Source organism: Pleurodeles waltl, chromosome 7 (assembly GCF_031143425.1).
Source record: "Pleurodeles waltl isolate 20211129_DDA chromosome 7, aPleWal1.hap1.20221129, whole genome shotgun sequence".
In the NCBI taxonomy this organism is placed as follows: domain Eukaryota; kingdom Metazoa; phylum Chordata; class Amphibia; order Caudata; family Salamandridae; genus Pleurodeles; species Pleurodeles waltl.
In genome coordinates, this window is record NC_090446.1 from 37701250 (window position 1) to 37725521 (window position 24272).

General features: G+C 46.8%; 1 protein-coding gene across 1 annotated transcript; it reads right to left on the reverse strand.

Moving 5' to 3' along the window:
* Nucleotides 1-1135: 1135 nt before the first annotated feature.
* Nucleotides 1136-1711, reverse strand: LOC138246772 (olfactory receptor 5V1-like). Its single transcript, XM_069201532.1, has one exon. It carries the CDS (start codon nt 1709-1711, stop codon nt 1136-1138), a length of 576 nt encoding a protein of 191 aa, XP_069057633.1.
* Nucleotides 1712-24272: the final 22561 nt, after the last annotated feature.

Here is a 24272-nt window from a genome sequence, read left to right on the forward strand (position 1 = left end):
TCCATGTGCCAAATAAGGCCTTGCAAAGCCCAAGTCTTTCTGAGCTGTGTGCTTAGCTACTGGTGGCCCCAGAAAGATGGGGTAACCACCAACCAAGTACCCATTGCCAGTGGGAGCTACAGGGGCAGCACAGCATTCCTCCAATGCAATGTTTGTGTCCCAACCCTAGGTTGGGCTGGAAAAAGGAATCATAACCATCCAAGGGTTCCAACATAATGTAAAGTACAAGGCTCTTAAAAGTTTTGTTCTTTGCTTGTGGGACTGCACCCTCTATTGGTGTTGGATGGCATTACACCAGGTTAATCAAGGGTAACTAAAAAGTAATCAGAGTAATCTTTCAGTAGAGGTACTTATTTGCCAGATTTAGGTGCTCTCACTTTACATTACAGTCAAATATTGCATTGGGATAGTAGGGATTGTTTTACCATGTGGGTTGTTGGATTATATTCCCCCTCTGAGGAGACATGAGTGATTACACAATGTCATCCAAGAGTAATTCCATCAATTTGTGCATATTTGTAAATTATTGCATAGTATTGCGTAGTGTGTGGGTAATAAATGTACTTTTACTTCATCAAAAGAAAAAAGCACAGACTTGACAATCGTTTACGAGTTACATGCTTGTGTGCTTATAAATGGGGATTACTAGCCCACACCACCTCCCTTGAATAAGCCTTGGACTATTCTGCAATGCTAACCTATGAGAGGCAAGCGCTGCAATGGGGTGTTTGGGTCCCAGTGATGGTCGTGTGCTGACTCATTACTGGTGCAGGCTACACAATTAATGACCCACTTTCCAACAATCAGTAATTGCAGCAATAATTTGGATCATCAGGCTTGATTATTTACACCTTTATCCTATATAAAAAATATTGTCTTAACTGTGAGTTATGGGTGTAGGTAGTATAACGTCCTACTGATTACTCCTGATGGGCCTGAAACATTATGACTTATTGAACTGGAAACAATTGCTTATATGGAGACCTATCCTTTTGTCTAGAGATTCTAAATGTATGCATCAGGTTTATGGCGACAGACTAGATCCCATTGAAAAGGCAATCTTTAGGCAGTGGATTTTCCACCAGTGATGTAAGTTTTGCAACATTAAAAAGTCAGCTGGTCTTACTCCTGTTGTTCAAGATTTACTCTTTGTCTTCCGCAGTGCATTAATAAACTCTTTGTTTTTCAGACTGTATATAACAGGGTTGCACAACGGAGCAACAGCAATGTATGACAAGGACATTATTTTGTTGTCTTTCACTGAATACGTTGAAGCCGGGCGCATGTAAGTGGAACAGACAGATCCATAGAATAAAATAACAATGGTAAGGTGGGAGGCACATGTAGAGACGGCTTTCTGTCTCCCACCTAATGATTTGATTTTTATAATTGATGAGACAATATTGATATATGATATGATTACTAATACAAATGACAATATTCCGACGATTGCACCAACTGTGTAGGTTAGGATTTCAAAACTGTTAGAGTTACTACAAGATAGCTTCATCAAGGCTGTCACATCACAAAAGAAGTGGTTGATTGTGTGGGACTCACAGAAGGACAGGCTAGACAGTAGTACTGTATGTGTGGCTGGGATTGAGAGACCAAATAGCCAGCATCCAACAGCAAGACAAAAACATACAGCCTTGTTCATTATTGAGGTGTATCGTAAGGGATTGCAGATGGCCACATACCGGTCGTAGGCCATGAGTGTGAGAAGAAGGATTTCTATGGACACCATAACCATGAAAAAATGCATCTGAAGGAGACACTCAGTGAGTGACACATGGTTTTCAACTAGAAAGAAATGGGTTAGCATGGGTAAAAAGATGATTGAGCTGTAAGTGATCTCAACGAGGGAGAGGTTGGTGATAAAGAAATACATTGGTGTATGTAGATGTAAGGTTGAGTATATTGTTATCATAATGAGCAGGTTCCCCATTAAAGTTGCCAAGTAAATTAGCAAGAATGTAACAAAAAGCAAACTTTGCAAATGTGGAAAATCTAAAAATCCAACAATCAAGAAGTCCTTCGCTTCTTCTGAGCTCAGATTTTCTTGTTTCATGTGTGAACGGTCATGTTTTACATTTGAAGATAACCTGAAAACAAATACATTACATGATTATATTCGAATGCTTTATAAGGGGTCATCTCATCCATACAAGTTTCAAAGGGAAGAATTGAAATCAATCAAAGAATGAGAAGAAATGTTTTGGGGAGATGTGCACAATTTTTTTTTACCTTAGTGATGAGATATCTTAGGACTTTAGCTGCACATCACAGATGAGAATCTTAGGACTCAAGCTCCATTTCACTGATGAAATTCCAAAGCCAAAACAATGCTTGGCATTGCTTTTTCTCCTGGGCAGAGGAAGCAAGACCTAACTTAAAGCTGGACTGCTCTTTGAAACGGGATCATGACTAATTTGCTCATAGTTGGTCTCTGTCTTGGGTGTCATAGGGAGCAAAACAAGTATTATTGGACTGTAACCCTGAATAATTACTAACAGGTATGATTAGTTCAACAAGCCCTGATTTTTTTCTTCTATTTGTATGCTGGTGTAAACCTGTCGGATCACTGAGTCACTGAATTATTACTTTTACATTTTTGGCTAAAATTTCAAATAATGGGTAGGTTTGGTTACAAATCTGCTCAAAATAGAATATGCTCTGATGACCTGAGGCAACATAGCATCATGTTCTGCTTTCGCTTTCTTTGTGTATTTGACAGTAGCATTACCAAAACAACATAATTAAATGTAATTGAAATTGAGTTTATAATCCTTACTTTTGGAAAGTGTTTTATTACCAAGCGCAGGAAAGTACCTATACTTAGTATTAAGGCCACAATATCAAATAAGGTCCAGTCAAGGTCTCAAAAAAATAATCCTTGCTCAACCTAGAGTAGCTGGGCCCATGAGCAGTTAGGCTCAATTTAGGAGACAGGTGTGTAAAGCATTTAATATTAACAAAACAGTAAATAAGAAAGACACAACACACAGTAAAAACCCTACACCAATTTATAAAAATAGAAAATATTTGTATCTTTAAAATGACATGAAAACAATCAATCAATTTTCATACTTTACTAGCTGTGTTTTTGCAGCATTAAAGCACAATTACACATAAGTATAAATGTCAGTAAAACATTGAGTTAAAATTTAAGGAATAAATACGTTTATGTACCAGAGTCAGATCTTACATTTAAAAACAGAAATCCATCCGTGGCATACACATAATCAAAAGATAACAACAAAGCCATAAGGATGCTTATGTAGGTTATTATATCATAAGTTAAATACCAAGGAAACAGAAGTGGTAACATTCAGATGTGGGCTCTTCTGGTAACCTTCACCACCTGACAAATAAAATTTGCAACAGTGTAACATACCATGGGATGCAGCAGCTGTTGAACAGATAGTAGCGCTGGCTTACATTGCCAAAAATTCAAAGACATAAGGAATGGACGCAACAACTGTTTCCTAGGTAAACAATAGAAGGGACAAAAACATAATATGAATTGTTGACTGCACAGTGTTACCATCACATGAACATGGAGCTAGGTCAGCATGGGAATTGCACTTGGGTGGATACCCCACCAATAAAGGAATATCATGTAATCACAATCTAGTGAGGATAAAACAATGCTGCCTATTGTGAATAGCATACAAATATGATTGAACACTTTCCTGATGGGGTATTGGTTTGTACAGGCGGACAGAAGATTTGTGCTAGTTGACCTCTGCTCTGGCAGACCTCATCACCCCCAAGAACTTCTCTTTTAGCCCACATTTAGAGAGGGAAGAACGTGTACTTAGACAAGAAATCAAATCTGGCAGTCCAGTCCTCTTGAACATCGATTTAACATAGTTAAGTCAAGGGATATCAAAGGCCTCTGCCATGGCCAAGCAATTATTAATAACCAGGTGGTTCAGTGGGGCAGATTCCCTAGTCCAGATTGATTGCCATAGCAACAATGGAGCAAGCTTTATCTTATCTACTGTGCAGACAGTGAAAACAGAGAGGTTGCTGGTGCACCCTGCAGGTGATAGCATTGCCACTGGCTAGATTATGAGCCGGAGACAATGCTGCTGCTGGTTTCCCACTTGGCTGACGGGCTGGAACCCTAGTTTACGCCCGTCAGCCTAGCAGGAAACACCTAATAGGTCTGGTGGGGTGGTCACCACTACATCGGTGGCCACTCTGTTGAGAGTTTGGCTGACAGATTTTCCCATCCGCTAAACTCAAAATGAGGCCCTTAGTCTCTTTTTTGGAGTTTTTCTAGCGTCGTCAATTGGGGCTCCCCTTCAGGCCAGCTTTTGATGGTACGATGATGGCTTGACTTAGTGCAAGTTTCCCCTCAACTCCTGGAAGTTCCATTGACAGGGAAAAGCTCTACTTCTTCAGTAGGACGAACCTGAAATTCAGGCTAGGTCATAGTTTGACGTTGCTGGCTTCACTCTTGTCGATGGGTCAGTCATCTTATGGAGCTTTTTTTACAAAGTTTCTTCAAACTTCTGGAACTTCTTTCAGGAGTCCTGTTATCGGTCTTTCAGTGTCCTCAGACTTGTTCCAAGGTTTCTTGGGAGTTGGGTTTGCAATTCCGGAATGCACTTGGTCAAATCCTTAAAAGTCCACTGGACGCTAGTCATCTGGGCTCTTCTTGAAGGCCGAGATGCACACTTCATTAAGGCACCTTGGCTCAGCCTGCAAAAGTCTGATCAATCAGGAAAGGCTACTACAGGGCTGATTTTTAGGTAACTTTGGGCGAGACTCCTAAAACTCTTTCCCTGTAATAGTTATAAAAAATCCGATATGGGCAAGTTGTTGGATTAAACCTTGAATGATATTTTTAGCTGAATCCTATAAAAGTAAGACTTCATTAATGTTAGATAATGCCTTACCATGTTTGTCTATGGAACCAATGCATTACAATGAGGAAAAACAAAATTGGCAGGTTTTCCTTTGCCAGGGCTTATAAAACAACTTCTATTCCATGCTTATGATTACACTGCACCCTTCACCAGGGGCATGTAGGGGATATCTTATGGGTAACTTAAATTTAAAAATAAGGTACTTCAAGATGTCAAAAGTACCTTTAATTCTGAAGTCAAATCTGCATGTAATTTTAATTTAAAAGCCGCCTGCAAGGCAGGGTTGGCTTTAAAATGACAGCAGGTATCACAATAGTGTACACTTAAGTGCATTAAATATACTGGGCCTCTAAACCCACATGCAAACCCAATCCCATATGCTAGGGAATTATACATAGATTGTCAGTACAAATTGTATTAGTACCTAAATACCATAAACCTTTTTAATCAGAGCACTGGCCCTGGGCCTGGTTAGCAATGCCAAGGGCAAAATCAGGTCAGAAAACATCAGCATCAGTAAACAAAAAGGGCAAAACATGAGGAAGCATCTGCAACAAGCCCAGTTTTTCTACTTATACAATGTATACTTTCCCTATGTGCCAGCTACAGCCTGACCAGTGGCAATGTTGTGATAGGACTAGTCACGTGTATGAGGCTGGCCTGGTTTGCAGTGGGTACCAGGCGTACTTACACCTTATACCAGGTCCAGTTATCCCTTATTAGTGTATGTAATCAGTATCTAGAAGCCAGGGCTCTCTAGTGGTAGTGTGGATTAGCAGCCAAGGCCTAACTAGGAGACAAGCAAAGCTCATGCAATATCACTACAGTCATACAGTACGTACTCAAATTAAATAAAATACTTAGTGGTACAAAAATAAAGGTACTTTATTTTGGTGAAACACTTGAAAAATATACCTTAGAGACTATATTCCCTTCGGCAGTAAATAATATACACAATATATCCAAAAACAGGTGAGTAAACAGTTAGAAAGCAGTGCAAGTAGTGAAAATCATAAAAAGATAGAAATAGGCCTAGGGGGACACAAACCATATACTAAGAAAGTGGAATGAGAATGTTGGTTTCCCACTGAGGCAAGTGTAGTGTGTAGAGGGGCTCTGGGAGTGTAACAGCAAAGGCAAGTAAAATAACCTACCCCAGAGCCCAGGAAAGTAGGAGTAAATCACAGGAACTTTCCTACTGCACAGAAGAAAACAAGAAAGAAGATTTTGCAAGAATTATAAGGGACTGCAAGACACCAACAACAGATTCTTGGACCTGAAGACCTGTATAAGAAGAAGACCAAGACCAAGAAGTACAGAATAGTCCAGGGAGAACACGAGCCCCTGCTAACCTGGATGCAGGTGCAAAAGTGGAACCACCGGTGAACAACAGTCAGTACTTCACCCAAGAAGAACGATGCAGGTTCCTTGTTGGTACAGAAGATGTCCCACACCGGAAAAATGATTGCAGTCTGGTTTGCGTCACTGGATTCCCATGGTGCTGGAGAACGTTTCAGGAAGCTTTGCATCGCAGGAGGGAGAGCTGGGGGCCGGAGCTGTGCTGTGCATGAAGAACTTGGAACCATGGGAGGTCGCACACAAGTCTTGGCAGCTGTAAACCATCCGGTGCACGGGGTACTGTCTTGCATGTGGAGGCAAGCTCTTACCTCCACCAAAGTTGGACAGCTGGATGTCAGGACCGTTACAACCACTTCAGTCTACCACAAGTGTTGCTGGATCCATGCACTTCACCAGGAGAGGGGACCCAAGCCAACGATTGTTGCTGCAGAGGGTACCTGCTGGAGCACGAAAGTGATACCTTCACATCTAGGGAGATTCCTTTGTTTTTCTTGTGCAGGCTGAAGACTTGATTCCCTCTGAGGATGCACGACCGGAAAACAGTTGCAGTTGCTGTCAGGAGCTGAAGTTACAATGTTGCAGAAGTCATCCTGGCTTCTTTGTTGCAGTTTTGTAGAGTTTCTGGAGGTCCAGATGCAGTTTCATCTGTGAGAAGGTGAAGTAAAAGATGCAGAGGATTCCTGCTGGAGTCTTGTAATCCAAATCTGAAGACCACCCAGAGGAGAGACCCTAAATAGCCCTGAAAGGGGGATTGGTCACCTAAACAGGTAAGCACCTGTCAGGAAAGGGCTCTGATGTCACCTGCTGGCACTGGCCACTCAGACACTCCCAAAGTTCCATGCCCATCCTGAAAACAAGATGGCAGAACAAAGAGACCCTCTGAAGGAGCTCTGACCACCACCCGCCGTGCGGTGATGGACAGTGGAGTGGTCACTTCCCTTTCCTTTGTCCAGTTTCACACCAGAGCAGGGAATGGAGATCCCTGAACTGGTGTAGACTGGATTATGCAAGGCAGGCACCATTTGTGCCCTTCAAACATTTGCAGAGGCTCTGGGAGGCAACCTGTGCCATGCCTGAAACACCTATTTCCAAAGGGAGAGGGTGTAACACCCCTCTCACAAAGGAAATCCTTTGTTTCTGCCTTCCTGAGCTTGAGCTGTACAAGCAAAAGGACGGGAGAAACCTGTCTGAGGGACAGCGGGAGCTGGGGCTGCCTGGAAACCCTCAGGAGGCTGGTATTGCAATACTGGGGGCCCTCTATGGAGCCCCCAGAGTGCATGGAATCATACAACCAATGCTTGGAAAAGCCTTGTGGTATGATTCCAACATGTTTGATACCAAACATGGCCATATTCGGAGTTACCATTATGTAGCTAGACATAGGTAGTGACCTATGTCTAGTACACATATAAAATGGCTTCCTCGCACTCACTTAGAGGCATATTTATACTTGTTTTGCACCAAATTTGCATAATTTATTTTCACATCACCCACAAACCCCTACGACCAAAACGTCCGAAAGAAGGCCAGAGAGAGACACCCCCATCCACAAACTAGCATCCACAGGCACTCAACATCATCACCCACACAACTTCCACGCACAAAACACCACACACCACTACATATCACCACACTTATCACCACACACACCACCCCATACATCACCTACACCACCCCATGGCACGGCAAAGACACCCCAGGTTCTCGGAGGAGGAGCTCAGGGTCATGGTGGAGGAAATCATCCGGGTAGAGCCACAGCTATTTGGAGCACAGGTGCAGCACACCTCCATTGCAAGGAAGATGGAGCTATGGCGAAGAATAGTCAACAGGGTCAACACAGTGGGACAACACCCAAGAAATCGGGATGACATCAGGAAGAGGTGGAACGACCGACGGGGGAAGGTGCGTTCCGTGGTCTCAAGACACCACCTGGCAGTTCAGAGGACTGGCGGCAGACCCCCACCTCCTCACCCACAACTAACAACATGGGAGGAGCATGTCTTGGCGATTCTGCATCCTGAGGGCCTCGCAGGAGTCGGTGGAGGAATGGACTCTGGTAAGACAAATCTTAACTATTACATCCCCCACCCTACCTGCATGCCATCACATACCCCCACCCTCACCCCCATCACTCCAACTCCTCACAAATGTACCAATATCACAGACCACCCATCCCTACACCAAGCCCTGCATGCAACAACAAAGCATGGACACTGCACATACCCATACACCCCACTAAACCATCATCACACAAGCCCCCACACAGGAATGCTAGCACTGGGGTATACGGTCACCCACCCATTGCACACCATGACACACACAGATGCAATAACTATGCTTTTCCACCCCTGCAGGACCACTACCCAACGTCACCAGACAGGAGGTTCCAGACATCTCCACCCCACCCACAGAAGAGGCCCACAGTGATGACAGCAGCTCTGTCCAACTGGATCTAGATGACCAGCCCGGACCATTGTGGGCCTCGGGACAGTCGGTTCCCCTCACACAGGCACAGGCCACCACAGACCTTCCACCCTCTGGTAACACCAGCACAGCACCCACCCAGCAGGCCCATACCTCCGTCCCCAGGACACGTCAATCAGTTGTGTGCCCACCACTACAGGGAACCCAGGATAACCCACCACCCTAACAACAACAGGGACCTGGGGGCAGTGGCAGTGGGCACACGGTCCAGGGGACGGAGGCCCAGGAACACAGGGGAACTGGGAGGGCTGCTGTGCATCAGGGGGCAGACAGGCCAAGGGAACCCACTCTCCATGAGGCCCTCTCCTCCATCATGGGAGCATACCACCACTCCCAGGAGATGATGGCAACGGTCCTGGCTAAGTTTCAGGAGACCCAGCGCATGCAGGAGGAACAGTATTTGGGGTTCAGGGAGGAACTCAGAACCATCAGCTCCGCCCTGGGCACCATCGTAGGGGTGCTGAAGGAAATACTCAACACCAGGAGGGACACTGTGGCACTCCAATGGGCCCCTGACACTAGCATGGACGATGAACTGCCCACCACCTCAGCCGGCGCTAGTGGACAGGAGGCACCACCACAGGACCACCACACCAGCACCCCACCCCCTGCAGATTGAGAACCACCGCGCAAGCGGTCCCTGAGATCCAGGAACAAGACAGAGCACAATGCCAAGACCCCCGCCAAGAAATTAGACCACCCTGATTGTCAACCCACTGTCCCACTTTGTCACCCTGTCCATATCGGAACTGCCCCAGCTCCACTTCCTATACCCTTATGGGCAATGCACCTATGAGACAAATAGACTGGACTCTGCCATGGACACTCCTCCGCCATCACCCCTCACCATTTAACTTCCCCCTCCAATATTTTGTATGTAAATAAACACACCTAAAACACCAAAAGATATCGAGTCTGTCTATGATTTAGAAATAGTGTATTTGCAATTTTAGTGACAAAATTACCAGGAAATAGTAATGTCAACATACCTATGTCACACAGCTCTAGTCCATGAGGAATCTAAGCAGATGACACACGTTGTGACCCACACCTGTGAAACCGTAAGGGAAAGTGACAACTCAGTGACCATACACTGGGTGAAATAGACAGACAGGATAGAGGTAGAAGTGTAAAAATACTTGTAGTAGGCAGGAATGTATTCTCACCTGTGTTTCACTGGAAATATTGCTGGATGACTGAGTCCCTGTTGTCAATGTCTTCTTCCTCTGCTTCCTCCTCATCACTGTCCACAGGCTCCACAGCTGCCACAACACCGCCATCTGGACCATCCTCCTGCAGAAAAGGCACCTGTCATTGCAAAGCCAAGTTATGAAGCATACAGCAGGCCACGATGATCTGGCACACCTTCTTTGGTGAGTAGAATAGGGATCCACCTGTCATATGGAGGCACCTAAACCTGGCCTTCAAGAGGCTGAAGGTGCGTTCGATCACCCTCCTAGTACGTCCATGGGCCTCATTGTAGCGTTCCTCTGCCCTGGTCCTGGGATTCCTCACTGGGGTCAGTAGCCATGACAGGTTGGGGAAACCAGAGTCACCTAATAGCCACACACGGTGCCTCTGGAGTTGGCCCATCACATAAGGGATGCTGCTATTCCGCATGATGTAGGCGTCATGCACTGAGACAGGGAACATGGCATTCACATGGGAGATGTACTGGTGTGCCAAACATACCATCTGTACATTCATGGAATGATAACTCTTCCGGTTCCTGTACACCTGTTCACTCCTGTGGGGGGGGGACCAAAGCCACATGGGTCCCATTAATGGCACCTATGATGTTCGGGATATGTCCAAGGGCATAGAAGTCACCTTTCACTGTAGGCAAGTCCTCCACCTGAGGGAAAACGATGTAGCTCCGCATGTGTTTCAGCAGGGCGGCAAAACACTCTGGACAATACGTTGGAAAACATAGGCTGGGACATCCCTGATTCCATGGCCACAGTTATTTGAAAAGACCCACTTGCAAGGAAATGGAGCACTGATAGCACCTGCACTTGAGGGGGATTCCTGTGGGATGGCGGATTGCTGACATCAGGTCTGGCTCCAACTGGGTACACAGTTCCTGGATTGTTGCACGGTCAAACCTGTAGGTGATTATCACATTTCTTTCCTCCATTGTCGACAGGTCCACCAGCGGTCGGTACACCGGAGGATTCCACCATCTCCTCACATGTCCCAGCGGATGGTGCCTATGAAGGACAACAGCGACCACAGAGTCAAACAACTCAGAGGTATGTACCCACAGTCTAGACAGAACACGATACATACACAAATTCTGTCTGGCCTGTATGTGTGTTGAGAGTAGGCCTAGGTATGTGTGACCCAGTTGGTAATTAGGCCATGTGGACCCCTGAAATAGCGGCTGCCTGACCTCTAAAGTGGGACAATGGGATGTGAGGTAACTGCGCTGGCGTTGGACACCGTTGTGGTAGGCGGTAGAAGACCGCCACGCAATGCTGCATTGGTTAACATTGGACCCTATGGGTCACAGGAGCCAATGACGATGTACGTCGGCGGTGATGGTACGCACCGCCGCGGACATGACCACCGCGGACGTGACAGCCATTTTCTATCTGTTGAATCACTCAGTACCTGATCTTCAACAGGAGAGGACCTACACTGCAAGTGCTGCTGTGACCTCGGTCTGGAAGAGACAATGGCTTGTGCGTCTGGTGAAAGGGCCCCTGCCTTCACTGCGGAGGAGTTGGAGAAGCTCGTCGACTGGGTCCTCCCCCAGTACACGCTACTCTACGGTCCTCCAGACCAACAGGTAAGTACACAGGGAGCATGTTGAATGGGCTATGCCTGTGTGGAGAGGGCTGGTTGTAAGAAGGAAGGGGGCAGAGTTCTGCGTTCATGAAAGACGGTGGGTGCATGTGCCACATGGCAAGGGTAGGGATGGGGGCCACCCACTTTGACGGCGCAGTTGGTAATGACTTCTCTTCTTCCCCTGTACATTTCATGTAGGTCAGCGCCCACCAGAAGAAGGATATTTGGTGTGCCATCGCCAAGGGCGTCTGGACCCTGGGGGTCCACCACAGACGGAGCACCCACTGACGGAAGAGATGGGAGGACATTCGCCGCTGGAGAAAGAAGACGGCGGAGGCTCAGGTGGGGATGGCTTCCCAACGTGGGAGGGGTGCCCGTCGAACCATGACCCCCCTGATGTTCCGGATCCTGGTGGTGGCATACCCTGAGTTGGATGGGCGCTTGAGGGCATCACAGCAGACACAAGGGGGTGAGTACACTCTCAATCAGCTGACTTTGCGTGCAGTGGAGGGGTCTGGGTGGGGGAGGAGGGCTGTGGGTTTCCCTAGGCCAGGGCGAGTTCCGTAGGCTAGGCCCCTTCGCAAGGCATGGCTCTATGGCCCCCAACCCCACCTCTGTAGAGTGCCAAGTACAGCTATTCATGCACCTGTGTCATCTATGTGTGCAGATGTCGTCCATAGCCTTGTAGGCCATTTCCCAGGAATTGCACTGTAGAGCCCAACAGCGCAACGTAGTGCAGGGGGCTGCTGTGTCTGCCTTGTCTGCCAACGGTAGCGGTAATGCATGCACTCAACATGTCCTTCTTCTGTTCCCCCCGTTTTGTTGCGGTCTCCCTGTTCTTGTGTGCATTAGCATCATCAGGCGGAGGTGCAGTGGCACCGGAGCACGAGCAAGCTATATCCCACATGGGCATGGAGGCCCACACTACAGACTCTGAATACACCAGTGGGACGGAGGGCGAGGGGAGCACCACGGCGGGCACAGGATCGGCAACCAGTGACACGGACTCATCCTCCGATGGGAGCTCCCTTGTGGTGGCGGCAACATCTGTGCCCCCCACTTCAACAGGTACAGCCGCCAACCCCCCTACCAGCACTGCCCTCCCAGCAGCCCCTCAGCCTTGGCCCTGTGCCCCCTCACCAAGGATGGTGTGCATCACCTTCGCACCAGGCACCTCAGCCCCTGCCCCTGTCACCTCTGCTGCCCTCTTTGAGGAGGCCATTGACCTCCTCAGGTCCCTCACTGTTGGGAAGTCTACCACTTTGAATGCCATCCAGGGTGTAGAAAGGGAGTTGCAACACACAAATGCATTCCTGGAAGGAATTCATTCTGGTTAGGCTGCCCTTCATCGAACCGTTCAAACTCTGGCGTCAGCACTGATGGCAGCCATTGTCCCTCCCCCCTCCAACTTCCTCCACCCAGACCCAATCCCCTGTACCTCTGCCTATCCCAAGCACACCATCAGACCAGCCTGCACACAAGGGAAGCTCAGGCAAACATAAGCACCACACATCCCACAGGCACTCATGCAAGCATCACACACATACAGACACACCAACATCCACTGCCTCCACAGTGTCCCCCTCCTTCTCGTCTCCCTCCTCCCTCCCAGTCTCGTCTACACTCACACCGGTATGCACTACCACTACAGCCACCACGTCCTGCACCAGCACACCCACCAGCACACCCCGCTCACGTGCAGTCACCACCCTACTACCATCCACACGTCCCCTGTGTCCTCTCCCAGTGTGTCTGTGACGCCCCCTCCCAAGATACATAAACGCAGGCATACACCCACCCAACATACATCCACCTCACAACAGCCTCCAGCGCATCCACCTGCACCCAAAGCCACAAAAGTTACACCTCCTACAACCACCTACCCGTCCCAGTGTCTCCACACAACTTTTCCTGTCCACCGTTAACCTATTTCCCACCACCCCCGTCCAACTCATAGGTCCTGTTCTAGCACCTCAGCCACAAAATCACCGGGACCAGTGGTGCCTGTTGTCACAGGTATGTGGAGTGGACCGGCCACCAGGCCAGCCAGTGTATCACGGAGTTAGAGCACAGCCAGTCCCTCCGTGAAGCACCAGAAGTTGGCCAGTGCCCGGCGGAAGAGGGGGAAGACTCCAGCCACCCAAGCCGCTTCTAGGGGTCCCGGGGGGAGTGTGGACTCAGCTGTGACTCCTCCCAAGGTGGGGAAGGGGCAGAAGAAACCTGCAAAGTCTGGGAGGAGCAGCACGGCGGAGAAGACCGCCATCATCCCCGCTGGGCAGGAGGGCACAGCCAGCGCCATCGTCGCTGCCCAGGACACCACCGCCAGCCCCATTGTCGCTGCCCAGGACGCCACCGCCAGCCCCATTGTCGCTGCCCAGGAGGGGCAAGCACCACTGAACAGGGCAAGGACTGCCAACTCAAGCACCGCTGAACAGGGCAAGGACTGTTGAACAGGGCAAGGACCGCCAAGGCAAGCACCGCTGAACAGGGCAAGGACCGCCAACTCAAGCACCGCTGAACAGGGCAAGGACCGCCAACTCAAGCACCGCTGAACAGGGCAAGCACTGCCAACTCAAGCACCGCTAGCCCATGAGCAGCAGGGGCAGTGACGCAACAGGGACCGTCACAGGGTGAGTGATGCACTCTGGGCACCAGTCCCCCTCCAGAACCAGTGGAGACCTGCATCCACTCCGTCTGTCCTGCACAGGATGAAGCACTCTGGGCACCAGTCCCCCTCCAGAACCAGTGGAGACCTGCATCCACTCCATCCATCCTGCACAGGATGAAGCACTCTGGGCACCAGTCCTCCTCCAGAACCAGTGGAGACCTACATCCACTCCGTCTGTCCTGCACAGGATGAAGCACTCTGGGCACCAGTCCCCCTCCAGAACCAGTGGAGACCTGCATCCACTCCATCTGTCCTGCACAGGATGAAGCACTCTGGGCACCAGTCTGCCTCCAGAACCAGTGGAGACTGTTATCCACTTGAGAGACTGTGGCTTTGCACTCCCCAGGATACAGCAGTGGGCAACCCACCCACTGTAGAGACTTGAGAGACTGAGGCTTTGAACTCCCCAGGATGATACAGTGGGCAAACCACCCACTGTAGAGACTTGACAGACTGTGGCTTTGCACTCCCCAGGATGGTACAGTGGGCAAACCACCCACTGGAGAGACTTGAGAGACTGTGGCTTTGCACTCCCCAGGATGGTACAGTGGGCAAACCACCCACTGTGGAGACTGTGGCTTTGCACTCCCCAGGATGGTACAGTAGGAAAACCACCCACTGTAGAGACTTGAGAGACTGTGGCTTTGCACTCCCCAGGATGGTACAGTGGGCAAACCACCCACTGTAGAGACTTGAGAAACTGTGGCTTTGCATTCCCCAGGATTGAACAGTGGGCATGGAGCCCACTCATGGATCTGGCACTGTTAACTCATCCGGCTGAGGTGCCCCCCTTCCCTTCCCCCTGAGGTGCCTGTTGTATTTCTATCTGATGCCCCTGCAGTGTTCTCTCTGTCATGTTCGGGTACCCATGCATTTTGGGCCCAGTAGTCCACGGACTATGAATGGTGCAATACCTGGACTACTATTTGTGATGTTTATTTTGTTAATAGTGTATATATGTATATATTTGCTAACTGGATTTTGATATATTACAATGGTTCCACTCATTTCCTTTTGTCTTTGCATTCTTCCGGGGGGGTTGGGGCGTGTTACTGTAATGTTTGGATATGCATTGGGATGTGTGTTGTAGTGGGTGAGGGTGGGGGTTGGGGTGTTGCGTGTGTGTGTGTCCCTGTTTTTTGCCTCCCCTGTGTCATAGGTGCAGTACTCACCGTGGCAGGAAGACTAGTGCAGGAAGAATATGGAGTTCTGGCTCCATGGTGTCGTTGTTCCTCGTGGAGTGTGTAGAGGTGAGCTTTTTCCCTTCGAAATGCCTGTTTCTGCTGTGTTTTTATCCGCGGTGAATCCGCCCTGGAAAAGGTGGCGGATTGGCCTGTCATAATAGTGTGGGCGGTACATTGTCCTCCGCCTGTCTGTTGGCGGTGACCACCGCGCTGTTTGTTTGTACTGCCGTGGCGGTCTGAGTGTTAAAGTGGCTGTCTTTGTTGGCGGTTTCCGCCACGGTCATAATTGCAACTTTTTTACCACCAACCTGTTGGCGGTCTTAACACCGCTTTAACACCGTCCACCAGGGTTGTAATGACCACCTTTGTCTATAAAACATATCCACAACCCCATCACCTCCATCACTCTAAACAGGAGTAGCCATTCTACATTGTTAAACTCCTTTCCTGCATCAAGCAAAACAAGGATGGGGATTAACCTGTTCATGCACCAGCAGGTCTGAGGGGGGTCACATGAATTGAAGATCCAAGCCAATCAGTGCAAAGTCCCGGTCAGTGGTGCCATTTGAGGATGATAGAGGGCACAACTAGGTGTCAATTTAATGGTGCTGACATTACGAGAAGTCTATGCATTACCAAGTGCCATAAAGAGAGGAAGTACAAGTGTAAACTCTATCCCTGCGGTGCAGCAGTCATCAAGGGTCTATCAGGGCATGGTCATTTATATTGTCAGATAGGATAAACCTGTTCCAGGGCTGTTGTGCAGTGTGGGTGCGAGACTTGTCAAAAATTGGGTCCAGACTTGGTTTCCAGTCACCCCCATAACCAGTATGATTGAACCAAAGGATTGTAGGAGTTTGGTGAGCATGGCAAAGAGGACTCCAACTGAAGTGTACATGAAGCTAATTATTTGAGTTTCATCCTGGTTTTCAGTTTCACAAGACATCTATCTATAGTATCTTTCCATGTCCATAATGTGTGTGATGGCAAAGATTTGTGCAGTAATATCACCACTCCACCCTTTCTAATCCAGCGATAAGGTGTGGTCTGCATATTTGCCTGGTGATCTGCTAGCGTAGAGCACTATGCCCACCCAGTCCTGTTGCAACTTGTTTGTTCGATGTCTGATGAATGTGTTTCCTGAATGAGCACCACATCCGGGTGCTGAGATTTCAGGAAATTATGTACTTTCTTTCTCTTGAGAAAGTGTGTCAACCCATTCATGTCAAGTGAGGTAATCCACAAAGGGCCAGGGGACCCTGAAAGTATCCAGAACATCTAAGTGTAATCAGGTGTTGTCAGTAGTGGAAGGTCAGAGAAAGAAAACTGAGGGAAACAGGGGCACACCAATGGGTATGAAGGAAGTCTTGATGGGAAGTTATTACTACAGCAACTACAAAAAAAGCAAAATGCAGACATGTGTGCAGACAACCTCTGTCACCCTTCCCCAAGTCCAGAGAGATCGCACAACTAATTATTTTGATCAGGGGTAACAGCTGTATCCCAAGGTCCCCAGTCTCCGAAAGGTCTATACAAGAGATGGTGGTGAACAATAAATTCATGACTAGACAACCTGTATGCTCAGGGGTGCAACCAGTCTCCCAGATGGTCTAACATGTCAGCTAAAAAAAAACAAAATAGCAAATGCCAACCTGCATAGAAAATCACCCAAACATGTGTTAAGAAATACAGGTCCAAGAATACATTTCTGGAACAGGATTGAACACTAGCTAAGGGGCAGACCACCATGATTCTTAGCTGGTCATCACAGCATCTTCAAAAACAATAGATTGCCTTTTGACTGTCTCACAGTAGTTTACCTCTAAGCATCATATCTGTGATCCTCAAACTGCTGAGATGTCTCATGTGCCGCCTCTGCTGCTCCCACTCTGAACCGACCATCAGAGCTGTGTTGGCTGCATGTGGCATGGTTCCTCAGGTATGAAATGAACAATTTTGGAAAGCTCTTCAATGCCAGTGGAGAATTTGCCCCTCATTAGGAATTTTGCGGGTGGAAAAGGCCGCCCGCCAAACTCCTGTGGTTGGGTTACCGTCAGTGTGGTCCCCTTCCAGTGGCCCCAATTAAGAGTTTCCCAGTTGGTCAGCGATCAGAAACAGAGTTTCCACCTGCTGACCCAGCAGGAAACAGCCCACAACATTGACACTGGCTCATAATTGAGCTGGCAGCAATGTTGTGGTGCGTAGGGTGCACCAGCACCCTTCGAGCTTTTTAATGCCTACAAAGCTGACAGTGAAAAGCGCAACAGGCTGGCCATGTGGGCCATTGCATTGCCAGTGCCAAGTGCATGGTCTGTGGTGGGGCTCACCATGGGGCCCTCCCCACCCTGTCTCTGCCAGCCTTTATATGGCGGTGCTACCGCAATGTAAAAGTTGGGGGGAGGGGACTCATAATCCCCAGGGCAGCACTGCAAGCAGTGCTGCCCTGGTGGATCAGGACTGCCAGCACTGCCAGACCGACAAGTTGTGATCTGGCGGTGATGGTGGTTCGACCGTGGCGCAACCTCCAGGGTCGTAATGTGCCTGCAGTACCACCACATTACAGGCAGTCTGATCGCCAATGCAGCCCTGGCGGTCTGAAGACCTCCAGTGTTGTAATGACCTCCATAATTTTATGCCACTGGACTGATTCATATTCTGTTTTCTTTCCAAGACGCACCCCAAAGTAGGGGGGCGGTGACTTTAGAAACAAAAATGTAATGTCCCTGGTGCATCTGGGACATTGCTAACTCTTCTTTCCTGAGACCACCCTGCTGCTGTACACACTGCAATTCAGGGTAGGAAAGAAAGTAAAAAAGGCATCTAAATGACTGTCCTAAACAGGATATGCCTTCTTACACTGTGGAGTTGGTGTATGATTAGCAGCTAGTGAGACTTTAGGATATTTCTACTGGAGGAGAAGGATGAGGCTCTTCTGTCTGAAACAATACAGTTCCCCACCTCTAAAGGCAGCTGTGGAAATTAGAGGTGACAATTCAGCACATCCAATGACATTTGGTGATCACCCTTTTACTGCTTACTAGAAATAGGCCTCTTAATTCCAATATCATTACAATATTTGTATGTGCGTATTCTATATTCTATGTCTCCCTATAAATAAGATTTGTTTTTCATTGTGATGAAATATGCGTTCTTCATCCTCTTCAGTTTGAAAAAGAGGCCTTATACTTGGCCTACCACCACAATGTGACTACTTTATTGCCATTTTTTATAGAATTGCTCTACCTACCTGTGATCCACCAGAATCAGATTTAGATTTGAATTTCAATTGGGTAGAAGTTTGGTTAAATTTCACCAGAGGCTTTATGAGCAAATCACTCTAGCTAGGTCAATCGTTCCCAACCTTTTGACGTCTGTGGACCCCCCCTTTATCATTACTGGAACATGGTGACCCCCACTGAATCATTATTGGAATCCGGAGACCCCCCACTTAGTCATTACTGAAAGCTGGGGACCTAATATATTATTATTATTTAATTTTCTGAGCTGTTGCGAACACCTGAGGAGGTTTCGTGGACACCGAGGGATCCCCAGACCACAGGTTGGGAACCACTGAGTTAGGAGAATAATACAGCTAAATCATTTACCAACTGGGCAATAAGTACACCACTAAATATAGAGCCTTCTCTCTTATCCTTCACACATAAAATAACATTACCACCACATAAGCCTGTGCATCAGTGGTGATTGTTATTTCCTTTGCTATTAATCATTTTCTATAAAAATAAAAATCTCACTTCAACTATGTCAGCTCTGAAGGAGAGAGGTCCTGAGTGAAACTAGTAAATAAAGGTACCTGTGTCAATGAAATCTAATGTGATCAGTAGTGTGGTGAACTTATGCCAGGGATTCAAGATTATTCCAAATTACATTAATAGCAGTAATAAAATATCACCTGGCATGCATCCAGAAGTATGATAGAATGGAAAAATTGGATTTGTTGAAAATATAGTGCCAACTTGAAAGCTTATCACTAAACAACAATCCTCTAAAATTCTGGACACGTTTAGCAGACAACATGACTAAAATAAGTATCTCCTTGCTGCAGGATGGTCATAAAAGAGAGATGAATACCAGGCACATGACCTGAAGCAGCATTCCTGCAGGGCTATTATATAGGCGTACCGTGGGTATAGTGCACAGGTAAAACATGACTATGCCCAACAACTTAATGACTACGCCCAACAACTTTATCTATCAGGTGGAATGGTGGCAATTTAGTTCCCTTATTTGCAGTACAGTGCAATTTTCCAGCATTATGGAATAACTGCATTGTAGTCCATAAGTAGAACTACCATTGGCAAAACCAATATGCCTTGATGATGGCTGCATGCCCCTCATTAATGACTGATAAGTTTGACTGTCTGTGAAGGATACTGTGAAAAAAACAGATAAAACCAAGAACGAGTTCATGAGTAAATAAATGGGTGCAAGGATCATTTATTGAATGAATGGGTGATATGTGAGTACACTGACAGGGGGATGGGGTGAGTGCATAGATAGTGGCATCCATTTCTCCACCCACTGACTCACACAAACACATTCGCAGTTAGGACATAGTTGGGGGGGCGTAAGCTTTCTGAATACAGATTAATCACAGACTTCTGTGTAGCAATGAATTCCTGCCTCACATACACAAAACAGGTGCACCATAGATGGAAGCAGTACAGACGTCCCATACATACAGACATTTATGCACAGACATATTGCTGCCCAGGACAAGCATCATATGTTTGGTGCAGACAGCTGCAACCAAAGGTTTAGAAAATGTGTGCTAGATCCCGGTTGTTCTTCAGGGGGGTGCCCATTTCAACTACTGCCACCTCCCACTGCTACCAGGGCCACAGCGAGCCATGGTATGGTATATTACATAGTGCACATGCAAGTAGTATCATCCACTTGAGGTTTTTAAAGTGCCAGAGAGTAAACATCTGCTTTAGTAGGACTGAAATACCCAAACAAGCAAGTCTGACTTTTATTACAAGGGTCCGGGGGTGAGGGAGGGGCCACCGGCAAGAACATTTATCTTTGGAGCAACATTACTTGAGAGTTCCTCATCCCACTCCCTTGACTCACTTGCACATTTAGTGCAGATTCTAGCTCTGGAGACTGCTAAGAGCCTCTCACGGTGCATCGCTGTGGCAAGGGCATGGTGCATCAGCAGAAGAAGGGAGGTGAAATATGAAACGAGCAGATAGGACCATCAATGAGGAACAGCAAAAATTGTAGCAAAGGGGGGGGGGCTGAGGGGGTGTAAAGAGAGAACTAAGACCAACTGAGAACAACTCATACTGTAGCTAAACCCTGAAAAAGTAAGTGTATGTGCTTGGAATCCACCTCAGTACAGATAGGTTCACTACAATGCACTCCTTTATATTTATAATCAAGTGCAACATTTATAATGATATCCTTTCAACATGGCAATTACCTTTGAATTATAATGTGCATGTTCTGTTTTTAAGCATGTCATGTTGTTTTTACCTTTGCTTCCTTGCTTTTTATTGTATGACCGGAACTTATGCCCTTGGGCTGAATTGGGCCCCCTACAGGTGAGGGTCCCCTGATGTGTTTGGCCCTCTGATAGCTCCGGGACTCCTAGGACCTGCATCACAACCCTGGTCTCACAGATCTATGATGATATCTGCAGCATCAGGGGGCATATGTATGAGCCCCTTGCACCCCCGGAGCATCACTTTTTGTGACACTCCGGTGGCACAGATTACAAAATCATATCTATGCGGACTCATAAACTCATATTTTCATGGCTTTAAATGGCCTCGTAGATATGGAGTAAGGCAAGGCAGCATAAATCATTGCTTTGCCGTACTCCGTGCTCAGGTGTCGTTTCATGGGCAATGCAGCGGTTGTTCCCAAACAACCCCCTTGGTTTTTGACACTTCCGCAGATTTGCAAAAACACGTATTGCTGGGGATGCACCAAAAACTTACATCTCCTGAGGTGAGATGTGAGGAGGAGAAATATTTTTATTTCTCCTTGTTTTTTTCCTATTTCTATTTGTGCCGCAAACAACTGAAGCACACATAGAAAGATGAAAAAACCTCTGTGATTGTTTTTGTGCAGGCAGGTGCCCCTTCCTGCACAAAAAGAATCCTTCTGACAACAGAGACACTGTTGCACCATGGTGCGAGGGGGCCTGTGTTTAAGCGGCAACGGTACCAGCACAGGGGGAAAGAACAGGAATATACTTTATCACATAAATACAGTGCTTTCCTGCCCTTTCACTTTGGTATAGGGCAGTGCAGCAAGGTGGCTTGTTGTGCTGCCCTACGCCAAATCCCAGGTCTTTTGAGGAGTGCAGTCCAGCTTCCTACATTAAACAATAACCTTTTTTTCATAGACACCAATATTATACTGGCATCCGGACTTCTGACCCTTTTGCTTTACCACGGAAATGGGCGGTGGATGAGCAATTGCCCAGTTTATCTAAGCATTAAGATAGATCGGTTTTAAACTGTGATGGGGACTTGCAGCCAATTTAAAGCATGGCTATGGACATAAATGATTTTGGTGTGACATCTTGTAGTACAAGTCATAGGGGTCGCACTATAAAACAGCTTGTGCATGCATACAGTTTGAAGCAGCTCTCTTCTGCTGGAATGAAGACAGGTGCCATTTGAGTACACTTGGGCGCTAAATCCAGTTACACAAGGACAAATATGGGGCTCATTTTCAGCCACAATGTTGGTCTGTCTGGTGTCTTAAGTTGTCAAAGTGCTGGAGCAGCAGAACCTTTACCACCCTAGAAGGTGGTAAATTGCTGCTTGTCGAGGGATCTTTAAAGGCATGTGCTGCTCTTGCCTGGCTGGAGATATTGTAAATTTGTTGACAGATCTAAATTAAACTCATTAATGCAACACATTAACATGCACAAATTAACATAATGCTACATTTAAAACATGAGACAGCACATCACAATAAAACAGTCAAAAGAGATAGCGACAGAAAGCTGCCGCAGAACAAATAACATCATTCTGCAATAATGCAGCACAAAAGGGCAACAGCTCAAAACACAACATATCTTCAGCACAACAGCACACCATATAACAAAATGTGCACCGATGTTTCTGTCACACATTGCCACCTCCAGAATCTGGATTTCTTAATACGGTGCTAAAAGATTTTTGGACCAAGAACTACCTACTACTGACAAACACATAAAACACATCCAGTAAAAATGTTTTTGGGTCTGACCTACAGTGCACTTTGAGCGCATTTATGTGAGCTCAGCCTTGATGCAGATATGTTGAAATCAATCTTCTGCACAGCAAACGAACGGCGCATTAACTCCCTTCAAGCAAGTAACCGTGACAATGGACAGATCACAATGTTCACCAACCTTTATTATGCATTTGCCTCAACAAGAGATTCCATGGATTAAAAACAGATGTGGAAAGTGGACAGGCACCCCCAAAGCCGGAGAAGGTGCAGCTGCAGCGGACAAATTGAGGAATCTATGCAACACATTATGAACAGGTTTGTGCAGGTCGGAAGTGACGCAATGAACACCTCTAGCTGGTTTACCTTTGTAGGAATGCAGTTATATAGGGAAGCAGAAGTTGTTTGTTAACAAAGGGCCCTCCTGAGATTTTGTTACTGAACCTGAACAACAAATGTTGTACCCTGTGTCACAGCTGCAGACCTAAGTATCGAAAACGTAGCTATTCATTAAAAGTTTTCGATGTAGGTGTTTCAATTAAAAAGTTTCTTTTTGAACTATAGGAGTAGAGTGTGATGAAGCAGAAAATGAAGGTTTTGATTTCTTAACGCTTAAACGTAGTGCTGAAATAATCATGTGTGATATTAACCGAATTAATAAAGATTGTACGGGAACAAAATGTGCCCTCAGAGTAGTTTGCCATCATTTATACGCGTGCTTTATATAACGTGGTGAATCAGAATTGCACTAATCCGACATAATCATAAACGTGTGCTACGATTTGCTTGTTTAAAATGTTTTAGCTTAGCATTACTTTAGCAGAGGCTTTGGCCTAGCTGCCTGGTCTCACGGTTTAGATGCTCGTATTTTTCCACTGTGCTAATAAACGTGTATTCTTGCTTGAAGCTGTACTTTTCCACAGAAACTGTTCACATGCTTATCTTAAAGTTGGTGCCAGCCTGGCATATTTTCTCTTTAATTCAAGGTCGACTTGCAGGTGCGGACAATGGAGGCTCTGAGAGTAAGCTAATTAGGAGACAATGTTGCAACTTGCGTACCCATCTCCAAGGATAATGTATGCTTAAGTAAAAGCTTGAGAACTGTCGTTTTTGATTGGTCAATTTGAAGCTAACCTATGAACCCTCCAATGGAGACCCTACAGGACTTGAACTGTTGTCTATAAAACCCAGGTGCACGAGGAGAAAGTAGCCATTACCAGCTCGATACCCGCCATTTGCAGACTTCGTAGCTATTATGGCCCACTTTGCTGCGACGCCATTTTGAGAGACTTTGATTCTTTCTCTAATCGAGAGAAAGAGACTTTAAATGATTCTTGCCCTAGAGACTGTAACTTTGATTTGATCCCTTTGCATGAAGCAATAGTTTATCTTGCCGCCGTGAGGCATTTGCCCCGTTCACCCCTGCCCCTTTGCCCCGTCCTATGCTGATCGAAACGGTACCCATGCTGACCGAAGAACGGTACCTGTGAGACGAAGACTTCCTTGTATGCTGATCGCAATTGGTAAATATGAAAAGAAATTGTAAAATTGCATTGTGTTTCTTTTAGGTAACCAACTGCTGATTTTGGTAAGAGCCCTAGCTAGGAGTTTTCTAAATTAATGTTGCTAAATTGTTTTTGCATGAAGACCCACATGCCGATGCTAATTTGAGGTTAGACGAGGATTCCACATGTCGCACGATGCAATTTGAGATCT

What these genes read in the sequence shown, in the direction of transcription:
- LOC138246772 (XM_069201532.1), bottom strand. Translation starts at nt 1,711, where the DNA reads ATGGCCTACGACCGGTATGTGGCCATCTGCAATCCCTTACGATACACC.